The sequence below is a fragment of the Pyrus communis genome, chromosome 16 (assembly GCF_041283825.1).
Source record: "Pyrus communis isolate YQ-2024b chromosome 16, ASM4128382v1, whole genome shotgun sequence".
Lineage (NCBI taxonomy): Eukaryota > Viridiplantae > Streptophyta > Magnoliopsida > Rosales > Rosaceae > Pyrus > Pyrus communis.
This window is the reverse complement of record NC_142580.1, coordinates 6,622,095-6,635,702: the sequence shown is the minus strand read 5'-3', so window position 1 is coordinate 6,635,702 and position 13,608 is coordinate 6,622,095. Positions and strand designations below refer to the sequence as shown.

Here is a 13,608-nt window from a genome sequence, read left to right as displayed (position 1 = left end):
TCATTTTTTTTTCTAAATTACTAGCCACGGTTCATAAAACTAAATTTGACGCATGGATTAATAGTTTGTGGGGAATTATTGAGTAGAAAATGACTTAACTCGTTAATTTGTTGGAGATACATTTAACATTATTGACGATGATAAGAATTGACGTGCCCTACAAGTAATCACACCACGCAATATCTACTTCGTAGATATTCCTTGGGATCTCCAGGTCTAATAATGATTCTATTATAAAAGGTCTTCTCCTTAACTCATATAAATATACCCTTCTAGAATTTATTTTTGATAACGCAATTCCTACACACTTATTCTTTTGCAAATTGTTTGAGTCTTAATATTGCGTACCAACTTAAATCTTAAAATTTTATACATCATTCATAACCTTAGCTGTACTGTAACAGAAGTGTCAGATATGTATTCACAAAAGTTTTGCTACTCATTCCTACCTGGGCTTTTTGTCCCTGTACTATCTGTTACTGGTGTTAGAAGTGATTCCCCATTGGTTTTGTGCACATTGAGCATTTTCCTTTTAAATCTTTGATGAGTCTGCCAAGTATTTCCTTGATTTTCTGCGGAGCTTCCGCTAGAACCTTCACTGTCAAAGACTTAAGTGGAGGCAAATGAGTATGGCTGATTATCCCAGGCTTTGACTGTTGCTGCTATGTTATCTGTATAAGAAAAACCTGATATATTCAGGGCATTGGCGACAGCATTTGCTTGTTATGTTTCTGGAACTCATTGATTGTAGGTGAGAGGGATGAAGTTTGTCAAGGATGTATGGAAACAGCTATAAAAAATCATGCAGAAAATAGCAAGGGGCGAGTAAGCTACATAAATAAAGAGCTTGCAATTACATCATGTTCACGAAACACCGCTATGAACTGACAAAATGACTATTCTCCTGAATGTTACTTGATAACATGAAGCTCTTATATATAATGGTCTACTGCAATAGATTTGCTTACTGATAAGTGCTGAATAAGTAACATGCTCAAAGTACGTGACTTCTGGTTTATCAAAGCACCGACCAATTAAGTTATTTAAACCGGGAAAGGAAAACGAGAAACTTTGAGTTGGAAATTGATCGTGACTAGGCATATCTCACTACAATTAGTCAAAGGTTTGAGTAGTGAGTTTTATGCAAGTCTAGAATTGACACTCACAAATACTTTTATTTCAGGTGCATCCATCCTCTTTGCTAAAACTAGATGATGAAGTGACTATGTTGTGTACCTGGACTCATTGCAACAACCTGCCCATTCCTGCGCACTGTACGTGCCGTAAATATTGCTTGGGTCACACCCATTCTGGACAAAGTAAATAATCTAGATATCAAGAAGCTGAGGTGAAGTCAGTTTGCATAGAACCACCGTTATAAGTAGAAAATGATTTGTTTCTAATTCAAGGTAGTATATGAACATTGCAGAGATTGAACCTTTAACCTTTTATGCAGTGGCGGGATCGGTCATATTGAAGAGCAGCTGGAGGGAAATCTTTCTGATTTGCCAAAGAAAGTGGATGTTGCAGCAGTTCCTGATGATCGTGAGAGTATAATACAGGTAGCTAGGAAACGACTTCGTGCTCGTAAAGAAAAGAAATGAGCTTATTCAGTACTTGTATATAGAACAATACCAAAAATCCTCAATTGAGGACCAAAGAGAGAGAGAAGAAAAAAGAATGTGTGTTACTAATCTCATCAATCTACCGTATCTTTTACTTTTATTTAAGGGAGTAGTACTGTGGCATGGAGAAGGGGAGAATATTTGTATATTTACAAAAAATATAAGGTAATGGCATTCAACACCCAAGGCTTACCCACTGAGCAATCCCTCTCTTTTTCCAATTAATTTTCAAACAGTGTCTCGGATTCAAACTCTCACTTGTAATAAAAAGGAACAATACTTTAGCATAGCCGCAAGGATCTCTTGCTCCTGGGTTCAAGCCGCAAGGATCTATTAAGTCTTCTCCTTGCCAAGAGTGCACAGATCACCACGATTCCACCATCCATTACCGCTTTCTGGAGTTTTCTGAACTTGTATCCTGTCGGCCTGTTGATAACGAAAGATATTTGAACTCAGGAGGGAGTAGATACCATAAATTCATATAACTTGACTCTCTTGAGCTATTTGATCATGACAATATATAACACATGCATACTTGCCTTAAAAGAGAACAATAGTGACTCCAACTAATCGGAAGTTTAAGGGAGTCAAGAATAACAACCCCAACCAAAAGGACTTGGTTTGGAAATCACATTAGGGACGTAAGTGAGTCCCAAATATCCCAATAGGGGCTGAATGCTGGCTAAGGTTGAGAATTGTTTGATTTGAGCGATGAGACCAAAAGGTGAGTAGCGATGATGTCTTCCCAACACCACTTGAATCCAGGAGCAAGAGATCCTTGTGGATATGCTACGGTTTTGTACTATTTGTGCAACTTTTATAGAATAAGTTTGTCACCGTGAGAGAGAGTGAAAGTGCAGGAATAGGAGAGTGTGAGTGTAATGCCTTAAAATCCTGGCTTCAGACGGTGCTGATTTTGGCCCCGTGAATTCTGCTGGTCAGAGTGCAAGCGTAATAGCAGAGTCAGCAAGGTGGGCTCTTGGCTTCCGACAAGCAGTGGTAGATTCAGTCTGGTGAAATTGTTCAATCAAGCCATACATCAATATTTTCTACTCTAATGCTTGTGACTCAGGCAAATGATGTTGAGGCTTCGAAGAAACTGATTGAGGGGGCAGACGTTGATCTCAATGAGCAAGATGAAAAGGGATACTCAGCTGCCATGATATCTGCAGTGGGCAGTCACCTGGAAAGTATCAAATTGCTTAACGATGGGGCTGACAAAAACCTGCAGAATAAATGTGGTCAGACAGTAATGTAACTATTCGATACAAATCAAAACGGTGAAGAATTTGAGAAGTTGTTGCTTAGGAATGCTGCACCTCAAAAGGTACTTGATAGTCCTGTTGAGTTTTATGGGACTCTACATCAGGCAGTACAACACGGCACCACAGATTTTGTTCATACATTGAGAAGCAGGGGCTCTGATGTGCTTCTGATGCCAATGGATACACTCCGTCGATGTTAGCAGGAAGAGAAGGCCACGCAACGCTGTGAGAGCTTTTGATTTCTCCAGGGGCAAAATGCGACATTGCGAATGCTAGATATGAGACAGCACTCTTGTTTGCAAGGAAAAGTAGGATACACAAGAAATCGTTTAATAAGCAAAAATGCTACTCTTACCATATATTTGTACCATTTGAGTATCTTTACCTGGGCTTCACAAAGTCAAATCCAAGAACAACATCAGCCAATTTTCCTTCAAAAATTCACAAACCACCAATCCAAACAAACATCAGCAACATTTTTCAGATGATCAAAAAAAAAAAAAAAAATATGATTGATTAAATAATTATTTGAAAATCCAAACGGGAGCTTTCTCGATCCAATTGCATAATTCACAGCACCTCATCCTGGGGTTCAGGCAACGGAGGGGGCTGAGCCTTCATTTGGCGGTTACCTGGCTGTTGAAACAACTCCCAGTGGCCTCTCCGTGGTTTACAAGAGTGCGAATGTAATAGATAAAATAAATTTACAAATCTGCAGAGGATAATGATTCCGAATCCAATCATTCAATCACAAATCAGACAAATTTACAAGATTGGAAACAAAATCGATGAAATTGATTCAGCGAGAGCACCGTTTTCGAACCTGAACTTCTTGAATCAGGCATCGCGGCGGTGCCAACCTGAAAATGATGACCGGATTGCTGCAAATCCTTGTAAAAATCGCTTGCATTGCAGACATTCCAGCGTTCAAAGAAGAAACCATGGAGAACGCGAAGAATAAAAGGGAGGTGAAGGCTCCGAACTCGCGTTCGCGTTCGCCATCGGTTTCATGGGAATTTAGGAGAGGATTTAGTACAACAGTCCTTTTTTAATGAAAAGGATTTTGCAGAGTTATCTGTTCGCCGGAATTTGGGGATTGTGGTGGTGGGATGGGAGCGTGGCTTTTCTTTTCTGGGTTTGAAGTGCGGCAGTTTGGAGATGGAGATGGCAGCGTCGAGGTGATAACAGAGAGACTTGACAGTGTTAAGTTGCATTGTCGACTTTATTTTTATTAAAAATTGTTTCATATCGTAGTACAAATATGTAAAACATTATTCTTTAATAACACATAAAGCTGTATAAGTATTAGCTGATTATGATATATGATGATTTTTTTTAGAGTTAATTACAAAAAATTACCTTAAGTATGGGTCAAATGACACTTTCATACCTCATCTTTTAAAATTGACAATGTCATACCTCATCTTACGAATTTGTGTCAATGTTATACCTTCCGTTAGCTTGGCCGTTTATTTCTCAGTTAAATGCTGACGTGGTTTGATCCGGGACCTATTTTTATTAAAAAATTAATAAAAAAATTATTAAAAACAAAAAAAATCATTTAATATTATTTAAATATTAAAATAATAAAGACCCTTTTTTTTTTTTTTTCTTCTCTCTTCTTCCTCTTCCCTCTTCTTCCCTCTTCTTCTTCTTCTTCTTCTTCTGCAGGGGGACGAACTGGGCTGCTTTTTTTTTTTTTTTTTCTTCTCTTTTCTTCTTCCCTCTTCTTCTTCTGTAGGGGAACGAACTGGGCTGCTTTTTTTTTTTTTTTTTTTTTTTTTTTCTTCTCTCTTCTTCTTCTTTCCTCTTCTTCTTCTTCTTCTTCTTCTGCAGGGGGACGAACTGGGCTGCTTTTTTTTTTTTTTTTTTTTTTTTTTTTTTCTTCTCTTCTTCTGCAGGGGGACGAACTGGTTTTTTTTTCTTCTTCTTCTTCTTCTGCAGGGGGACGAACTGGACTTTTTTTTTTTTTTTTCTTCTCTCTTCTTCTTCTTCCCTCCTCTTCTTCTTCTTCTTCTTCTTCTTCTTCTTCTTCTTCTTCTGCAGGGGGACGAACTGGGTAAATTTTTTTTTTTTTCTTCTTCTTCTTCTTCTGCGGGTTAGGTTGGTGGGGGGGGGGGGGTGGGGTTGGGTGGGAGGGGACGGGTTTGCTGTTTATTTATTTATTTTTTTTCTCTTCTTCTTCTTCTTCTTTCTCCTTCTTCTTTTCTGGGTTGCTGGGTTGCAGGAAGATGATGGGGAAGAGAGAGGGGGGAGATGCACGAAAGGAGAGGGAGGGAAGATGATGGCTAATGATTTTTATTTTTTTATGTATTTTTTATTATTATTTTAATATTTAAATAATATTAAATGATTTTTTTTGTTTGTAATAATTTTTTTATTAATTTTTTTAATAAAAATGGGTCCCGGATTAAGCCACGTCAGCATTTAACTGAGAAATAAACGGTCAAACTAACGGAAGGTATAACATTGATACAAATTCGTAAGATGAGGTATGATATTGTCAATTTTAAAAGATGAGGTATGAAAGTGTCATTTGACCCATACTTGAGGTAGTTTTTTGTAATTAACCTTTTTTTTTATATAACGATATATATTTAACGAGAGGGGATAATTTAAGTAACACAAATATTCAATAAACATTCACTTACACAAATATTAAAATCAAATTACATACTTGACCAAATAAGCGTAGCAACTCATACATAGAGTTCAAAAATATTAAAATTACACACCATTGAATAAATATAACAAGTCTTACATGGAGAATTCAAAAATATTAAAATTACACGCCATTGAATAAATATAACAAGTCTTACATGGAGAAATCCAAAATATTAAAATTACATGCCACTAAATAAAAAAGTAGCTAGTAGGAAAAGACAACTATTGTTCTAATACATTCAAAAGAAGAGGAATGGACCAGACATTTTGCTGATAACTAGCTCTCTCTCTCTCTATCATTCTACTGATCTGAAAATAACAATGGAAGTGAAAATAATTAAAAATTATTATTAATAAGATACGCAGACAAAAAACAAAAGAAAGAAGCAACTTAACAAACATTGGTTTAGTTGTAGTTTGCCTAATTTTTTGTTGCCAATTGTCGCATTTGTAATTTTTCAGTGTATTTTGTATTTGAGCATCATCAACAACTCGTATATTATATATACGCAAATCATAGTTTAGTAAAATATGGAACACGCATGGTGTATAGGTATTATTTGAGAGTATATTTTTTTAAATGTGTATATGCATAAAATATCTGTATCAATAATTTTGAGGCCAGAAATATACTCTAAAGAAGATAAACATGAACTAATAAAAAGGAAAACTAATGAAAATAACTTAAAAACTTTAAGTTTTAATCAAAATGACAAAAAATGTATTGTAAGTGAATAGTGCCAGGAATGACTTTTTCGAATAAAATTATCTTTTTTTCATAAAAGTGAACAGAACTAGAAGTGTTTCATTAAAATTCTCTTAATTAAAATGATTTTTTTATAAAGTAACTATAAGAAGAAAGCACCAATCACGTGGGTTTTAAACTAACTATTGAGTTAAAACCTAAAAAGTTTAATATGTCCCAACACACATAAATCAAGAAATGGTAATTCTCAGAAAAAAAAAATTATAAGAAAAAAGCAAAAAGGTATGAAGAGACTTTAAATACCCAAATTTTAATAGTTTTCTGTGATATAGTTGCAAAACAGAACACAGATGTCAGCTATGGCATGGGTCGCTCGATCCCAGTTGTGAGATATGACGTGGATCATGCAGACCCAGTTGTAAGATAGGACATGTATAGCGCGGTCTCGGACATTTCGAAATCTTAGGTTAAGCAACAATAGGACCGCCAGAAGAGGATTGAAGGAATAAAGCATTGGATTATAAAATTGGGGTGCAAGGATGCCACGCAACGCGAGCCAATAGGTAGCCCACACTAAGCCAAGCCCTACCCAGATAACGAAGCGGTGTAGAAGTTGGGCGGAGAGAACAAAAAGTCCAAACCAAACAATGGACAGCGCCGCCGTGGTCACAATAGAGAAAATGTAGAATGGGGGAAGGCATGGGCAGTTATTCAGTTTGCACTCGCAACTAGCCGGATCGGCGGAGGGAGGTTTGACAAAGTAGCTCGGATCCACCCCGAGGGGAAACAGAATGGTAGCTAAGGCCACGAGGATGGTCAGAGTCAGGTGTGTTTGCGGGTTCGGAGGTGAATTTGGAGGAGGGTTTTGATTTTCATCGTCCGCCATAGTGGTGGTCAGCTGGGAGCAGAAGGGGATAAGTAAGAAACGAGAGCTGAGTTAACGGTGTGTTGGGGGGGGGGTGGGGTGGGAGAGGAAGGGATTAAATAAGAAGCGCGGGGGGGGGGGGATACTTTTAGTCTACGAGGGGGATATTTTTAGTCTGATGGGGATATTTTTAGATTTTTAGTCCATGAGGGGGATACCTTTAGTCTACGAGGGGGTATACGAGGGGGGTTACTTTTAGTCTACGTGTTTGCGGATTTGGAGGGGAATTTGGAGGAGGGTTTTGATTTTCAGCGTCCGACATAGCGGTGGTCAGCTGGGAGAAGAAGGGAAGAAGTAAGAAACGAGAGCTGAGTTGGCGATGTGCTGGGGTGTGCGGTGGGAAAGGAAGGGATTAAATAAGAAGGTGGGGGATACTTTTTAAGTCTACGAGGGCCATGAGGATACATATTTGTCTACGAGGGGGATACTTTTTGTCTATGGGGGGGATATTTCTTTTTATGAGGGGGATACTTTTTGTCTATGAGGGGGATATTTTTACTTTTACGCATTGTGACATTCATACTCAACTATTTTTATTTATTTTTATTTTAGTTTCCTACCTAAACGTAAATTTTTTTGACACTTTTGTACTTATGTTAGCCTTTTCATCAAATTCTTTATTAAGTGATGACTTGACATAACTATGACCCACCATATTTGCCAAGAATTATCACTAGACACTGTGGGCTTGGATATACAAGAGAATCTCTCATCCACGTGGCAAATATGGTGGGTCAAAATTATACCATGTTATCACTTATAGAAAACTTGACAGAAAGCTTAACGGAAATACGAAAGTGTTTAAAAAAATTAAAGTTTAGGTATGAAACTGAGACAAAAAAAATATACGAATAGCAAGATACTTGAAAGTAATAAGGTGAGAATTGTTAAAAAAAATACAAATTCATATTGGCTGCATCATATCTAGGTGGAAGTAGAATGTGTCTCCCGCACTAATCCAACACTCGATACTCAATAACTTTCGTATGACTTCGACCATAACAAAAAAAACAAAAAACAAAATCATTTTTCTATGAGTAGCAAAGCCATAAAGCTAATTTAGATCGACACTCACCCAATCCTGCATCAACAAGCCCAACCAAGAGGAGTGAAAGCTCATCAATAGCTGCATTAGGCTATTAGCCCCAACCAAACGGACTTGGTGACCCATCAGGATTTGGAAATCACATTAGGGGCTTAAATGAGTCCCAAATATCCACAATAGGGACTCAATGTTGGCTAAGGCTGAGAATTGTTTGATTTGAGTGTTTGGTAAACTTTTTTATAAAAGTGCTTTTGAAAAAAAAAAAAAAAGCAGTATTAGAGTGTTTGGTAAACTTTTATGTAAAACAGATGTGAAAAGAAGCCGGTTTTTCAAAGCTAGGTTTTGCAGCTTCTTGTTTTTGGCTTTTTTTATCCAAAACTGTGAAAAAAAGCTGAAGCTGAGTGTTTACCAAACACAAAAACAGCTCCCAGCTTTTTTTGATAGCAGTTTTTTTCAGAATCACCTCAGTACCAAACCAGGTCTTGAACCCAGGAGCAACCCATCCTTACGGCTATGCTAAGTTTTTGTTCCGTTCGTGCCGTTTTTATAGAATAAGTTCGTCACTGTAAAAGTGCCAAAGAGTGTAAGTGTAAGCTCGCGTGCGAGATAGAGGTGTGCTGGGTGAGTGACAGTGCAAGTGATGAGATTTATAGGCAAACCTCATACTTGCATGGTGCTGGGTTCAGTCCAAGTGCAATGAATTGTACAAAACAAAAACAAACAAAATACTATTTCTTTGAAAGTTGCAGGCGTTCACTTGAGAGTCAGGACTGCAAAACAAAACACTGCTGGGTTTTTGGCACAGAAGCGTCTTGCTCGCGGGTTGAGGCTTAATCACCCTGAAGCTGCAGCTCTCATAGCCACACAGGTGTGTTTTTAGCTCCAAAATTGGATCTTTTGTTAAAATTTACAAACTTTGAGCGGGTTTGGGTAATCGGTTTTGTAAAGGAAACGTTTTTGTTTGGTGTTTGCGTTGGTAGATTTTGGAGTTTGTTCGAAATGGATAAATCTGTGGCGGAATTGATGGACATTGGGAGACAGCTGCTGGGAAGGTAATGGTGTGAAGTGTGAAATCCTATCAATTTGCCCTGTTTTTGTGTATGGGATGTTAATTCTGGATTCTGATTGTGGAGTAGCATCTTGGTTGCCTTCCCCTTTGCCCAATCAACGAATTTGTATCCCTAATTTCGCTCCTCGGAATCATGTGTCTAGTTGCTCAAGATTGATCTGCATATTTCTTTTTCAAACAGGAAACATGTTCTTCCTGGTGTTCAATATCTTTTAGATATGGTGCAGGTGTTATGCTCATTAAGGTTGCTTGCATATGTTTCGAGAAGCCTTAAAGATAATGATAGCTGCTGAAAGTTTCTCATAACCCTGACATAACATGCTGCCTAGAATCATTTTTACGAGTAAGATTTAAATGCAGGTTGAAGGGACTTTTCCCGACGGGATCAAGTTAATCACCATTCACGATCCACTATCTAGGGATAACGGAAATCTGGAACTAGCTTTGAAGGATTCTTTTCTTCCTGGTACGGGATTCAAGATAAGAGTATGAAAGTGATTCAAGATACATCTCATTTACTTTAGCATAGTAGAGTAGATGGTTCTGGACATCTGTTTTAGAGTGTCAATTAAGCTACCGACTTATGATAGTTACTAACCTACCTTTTCAGGTTGGCAGTTACTACCACTTCATTGAGGTTAACCCCGGCCTGCTTTTGATCGAATTAAATCATATGGCACGCGCTTGAATATACCAGCCGGAACAGCCAAGAGATTTGAGGTGAAAATTTGTTATATTTCTCAAAATATCTTTAATAATTTTTCCATGTTATGTAATTAAAAGTTGCTTAGTTCATCTCAATCACAAATATATTCGGCCTATCATATGTTATTCTGATCAAAGTCTAGCAAGGATGTCACATCATCCTTCATCATCTTTTAAATCAATAATTTGGGTGCTACTTCTGTGATAGAAGTCATGGTGCTGCTAACTTGCTTTTGTAAATTAGGCTCTACTTTGTCATTTTGAATGCTGGTACAGTACCATTTTTTTACCGCTTAATCTACTATAAGCATTCTAAGTATGTTATTGGTGCTTGTTTTCTTGTGCCAGCCGGGGGAAAAGCAAACATGTCGCACTTGTAATTATTGGAGGTAATAGAGTAATCAGAGGAGGAAGTGGCGTTGTGGATGGTTCAGTAGATGATGGCAAACTAAAGGAAGTCATGGAAGCTATACAAGCGAGAGAATTTGGACATGAGGAAGAACCAAAAGCTAGGTCGAGGCTTTCTTCCTGAGAAATGTTTATTTGCCTCATAGCTTCTATTTTGTTAGGTCAATAAAGTTGCATGATTTTTAGCTAGTTCACTAAGATGATTTAGGAAAAATTGGAGATGCCTTACCTCGGTACTAATTTTGCAGTGAAAGCGTTCCAGCTTTCACCACTGTAATTTCTCGTGAGGCATATGCAAACATGTATCGCCCTATTACTTGGGATATAATTCTGCTTGGTGATGCCAACTTGTTTGCTGAAATTGAAAAGGATTTTACTGCTTATGGGATGAATTGGTTTTTGGAGGTGGTAAAGTTACTAGAGAAGGAATGGGCCAGTCATCTGGGAATGCCCAGCTGATTGGATGCGGTTATAACTAATGCTGTGATTCATTGGAAATGCTCTATGTAGATGAAAAACATTTCCGGCGGAGACACCAAAGATAGAAATGACAACCCCCAAGGCAAAAAGCACGCAGACTCCCATTCTGCTAGCTAATGAATTTAATATCGGGACAAAGATAGATTACGGTGGTTGTGTGCTTGTTCTTTTTTTTTTTTATATATGGGAAGATTCTTATTTCTTCTTCCTCTTAGAGAGAGAGAGAGAGAGAGAGAGAGAGAGAGAGCATGAGAAAAGAAAAAGCCCGGGAAAGTTTCTTATTTTAACTTCTCTTGTATTTTGTAGCTTTATGTTTGTGGGTGCACAAAGTGGAAAATTTTCTCCTGCAGCAAGTGCAAGTCCTCGGCCTTGAAGAGCTTAATAAATGGATTGGATTGGAGAGCTACCTTTAAGCCCAAATTTGACAAGGGTCACTACTTTTGGGGTCCATTATTTTTCAGAAATGTTCTTAAGCTTCTTTTGTTAACCCTACCTAAACAGATGTGGGGGTGTATGTATGTATTTGCCTCGTGTGCTGCTGTTGCGGTCCTCTACCTACCTTTTGAGATTTTGTTTTCCTTTTCGGCTTTTTACTCTTTCGCTGTTCACGTATCATAGCGTTTTACTCTTTTGCTGTTCACGTATGTATATAAACTACCAAACCGGGGGATCGCATTAGTTAATTCACATTTGATTTGTTAAGTATACGGATTATCCCTCATTAGTTTAACCACATGTTACTTGTACAGTGTTTTCTATGTGTACTCACCACCATGCGATTTTCCATCTCTTCCATTAATTTACATGACAAGTTGAAGCAGGTCAGATCATGATAACATGAGAAATAAAAAGCCCTGGAAAATAAGTGACTTTGTCTTTGTGTTGAATTCGGTCCCAGTTTCCACAACTGCTTCTCTGAGCTTTTGAGCTTCTTTAACTTCTTTTACCCTAATGCAATAGAAACCGAAACATAAAGAGAAAGAGGCATCTTAAAACTCTCTCCTCACTGTGATTTTTCTTTTTGTCATTTAAGGAGCCTATGAAGATGTTGGGCAACACTAAGTTGTGGTATTTTCTCTCCGTTTCAACTTTGATGCGTGCAGTAGCATTCTTTGTCAGACTAGGACAAACTTGTATACTAATTTGTGAATAGTTAAGAATATGAATCTTACATTGGAGAAATAATGGAGTAGTTGTTGGACTATCTTGTTAAAACAACATTAATTTGCTTTCTAAATATAACAAAAGTTTTATCGACAAATTAAGAAGATTGAACCTTAAATTTAACAAGATGCAAAATTTGTTCCCTCACCTATAATTAATATATTTTCACCATACGAAAATCATAATTCAAAACTTACATTCTCTTTATATCGTCATCTAAGATTAAAACTTCTATTTTTTCACACAAATGGATGATTAAACGATCTTCATATTGAGTGATTTTTTCCATGTATAATCTTTAGATGATGGCAAAAAGAATGAACGGTTCAAATTATGATTGTACGGTGAATATACTTTATTCATAGGTGCGGGGACAAGTAGTTCCCCATGGCAAAATTACAAAAACTGAATATGAATTGGCCTCTTTTATTGGAGGAATAATCACATGTCTTCCTCACAACTCAGCTGTAAATCAATCGCAATTGTAAATCACCAAATAGAAATTTATACACTTTTTCTGAGAGATAAGAGCATGGAAGGTGTGGACTGTGCAGGGGGTGAATCGTGTAGTTGAATTGCACGATGGAGAGAGTCCAAGTTTTCATAAACTTGATAAAAACTGGAAATTAGGCTTAAACAATCGAGAGAAATGGAAAAGCAATGAGGGAGAAGGGAAGCAATGAGAGAAGTTTTCACGTTTTTACGTTTTTCCTTTTCTTCTCCCCTTTGGTAATACTATTTTTCATATTTAAATGGGTTTATTTTTATCATAAATAGTAATCACCCACGCCGTCATGATGTGACAATGACACATAAGTAGTTTTTTTTTTAATCACAAAAGGTCTTCGAAATCTATTCATATTATATTTGAAATTGAAAATTCAATCAATCTAGTCCTAGAAATAGGTGTCTTCAGGCTTGGCCCAGGCTCAGTGCTGGCAGGGCGACTGTCTGGGGTCCAAAATAATTGGGGGCACTAAAATTATTAGGACGATATATTTATATATGTTTTCATAAGAGTATAAATTTATAAAATTTGGTTCAATGATAAAGAAATTTAACTAGAATTGATGGTTTTGTTGTTGAAATTAATAAGGAGGTCTTGGTGGGATGCGAGCGTGGCTTTTCTTTTCTAGTTTCTTTTCTTTTTTTCTTTTTTTTCTTCCCCTTTTCTGGGTTTGAATTGCGGCAGTTTGGAGATGGAGATGGCAGCGTCGGGGGTGACAACAGAGAGACTTGACAATGTTAAGTTGGGTACAGTGAGTGGACAAGTGTCAGAAAGATTGGAGAGGGCACATTCTTTTTTAGGTGCATAAGCTTAGAATTACTCTGATTGAGATAGAATTTAGACGCGTTGATGGACTTTATTTTTATTAAAAAATGGTACAAATGTGTAACATATTATTCTTTAATAAGATACAAGATCGTTTAAGTATGAGCGAATTATGATGTATGGTGATTTTTTTATTAGGAATTGTTAATAACAATTCTCTTTTTATTTATAGAACAATATTTTATATTTAACGAAAAGGGGTTAATCTATAGTAACACA

At 37.1% G+C, this 13,608-nt stretch overlaps 1 protein-coding gene and 1 long non-coding RNA gene across 31 annotated transcripts; one reads left to right on the top strand and one right to left on the bottom strand.

Annotated features, from left to right (window-relative positions):
- Positions 1-249: 249 nt before the first annotated feature.
- On the bottom strand, positions 250-4,125 carry LOC137730541 (uncharacterized). Of its 30 annotated transcripts, none has more exons than XR_015957733.1 (8): positions 3,714-4,125; positions 3,470-3,602; positions 3,246-3,321; positions 2,945-3,122; positions 2,165-2,850; positions 1,446-2,051; positions 1,237-1,328; positions 250-671 (listed from the first exon to the last, which is right to left on the bottom strand). XR_015957733.1 is itself a non-coding variant. In XM_088687648.1 (8 exons), the coding sequence occupies exons 1-4, from the start codon at positions 3,733-3,735 to the stop codon at positions 2,776-2,778; spliced, it is 321 nt and encodes a 106-aa protein (XP_088543774.1). In that variant the 5' UTR covers positions 3,736-4,125; the 3' UTR covers positions 250-671; positions 1,237-1,328; positions 1,446-1,584; positions 1,819-2,051; positions 2,165-2,775. The 30 variants fall into 30 exon arrangements, 17 of the variants coding, with proteins under 17 accessions (XP_088543774.1, XP_088543775.1, XP_088543780.1 ...); XR_015957737.1 differs by having other exon boundaries at positions 2,511-2,850; XR_015957739.1 differs by having other exon boundaries at positions 1,237-1,310; positions 2,511-2,850.
- Positions 4,126-8,852: 4,727 nt separating this feature from the next.
- LOC148689882 (uncharacterized) lies at positions 8,853-10,019 on the top strand. Its single transcript, XR_015957746.1, has 3 exons — positions 8,853-9,282; positions 9,660-9,765; positions 9,910-10,019. It is a non-coding gene; the product is annotated as an uncharacterized LOC148689882 (long non-coding RNA).
- Positions 10,020-13,608: the final 3,589 nt, after the last annotated feature.

Coding starts and splice junctions, on each gene's coding strand:
- LOC137730541 (XM_088687645.1), bottom strand. CDS start 3,735: ATGCCTGATTCAAGAAGTTCAG. Junction 3,322..3,713: donor GCCTGATTCAAGAAGTTCAG/GTTCGAAAACGG, acceptor GAATTTTTGAAG/GAAAATTGGCTGATGTTGTT. Junction 3,123..3,275: donor TTTGACTTTGTGAAGCCCAG/GTAAAGATACTC, acceptor AGAAATCAAAAG/CTCTCACAGCGTTGCGTGGC.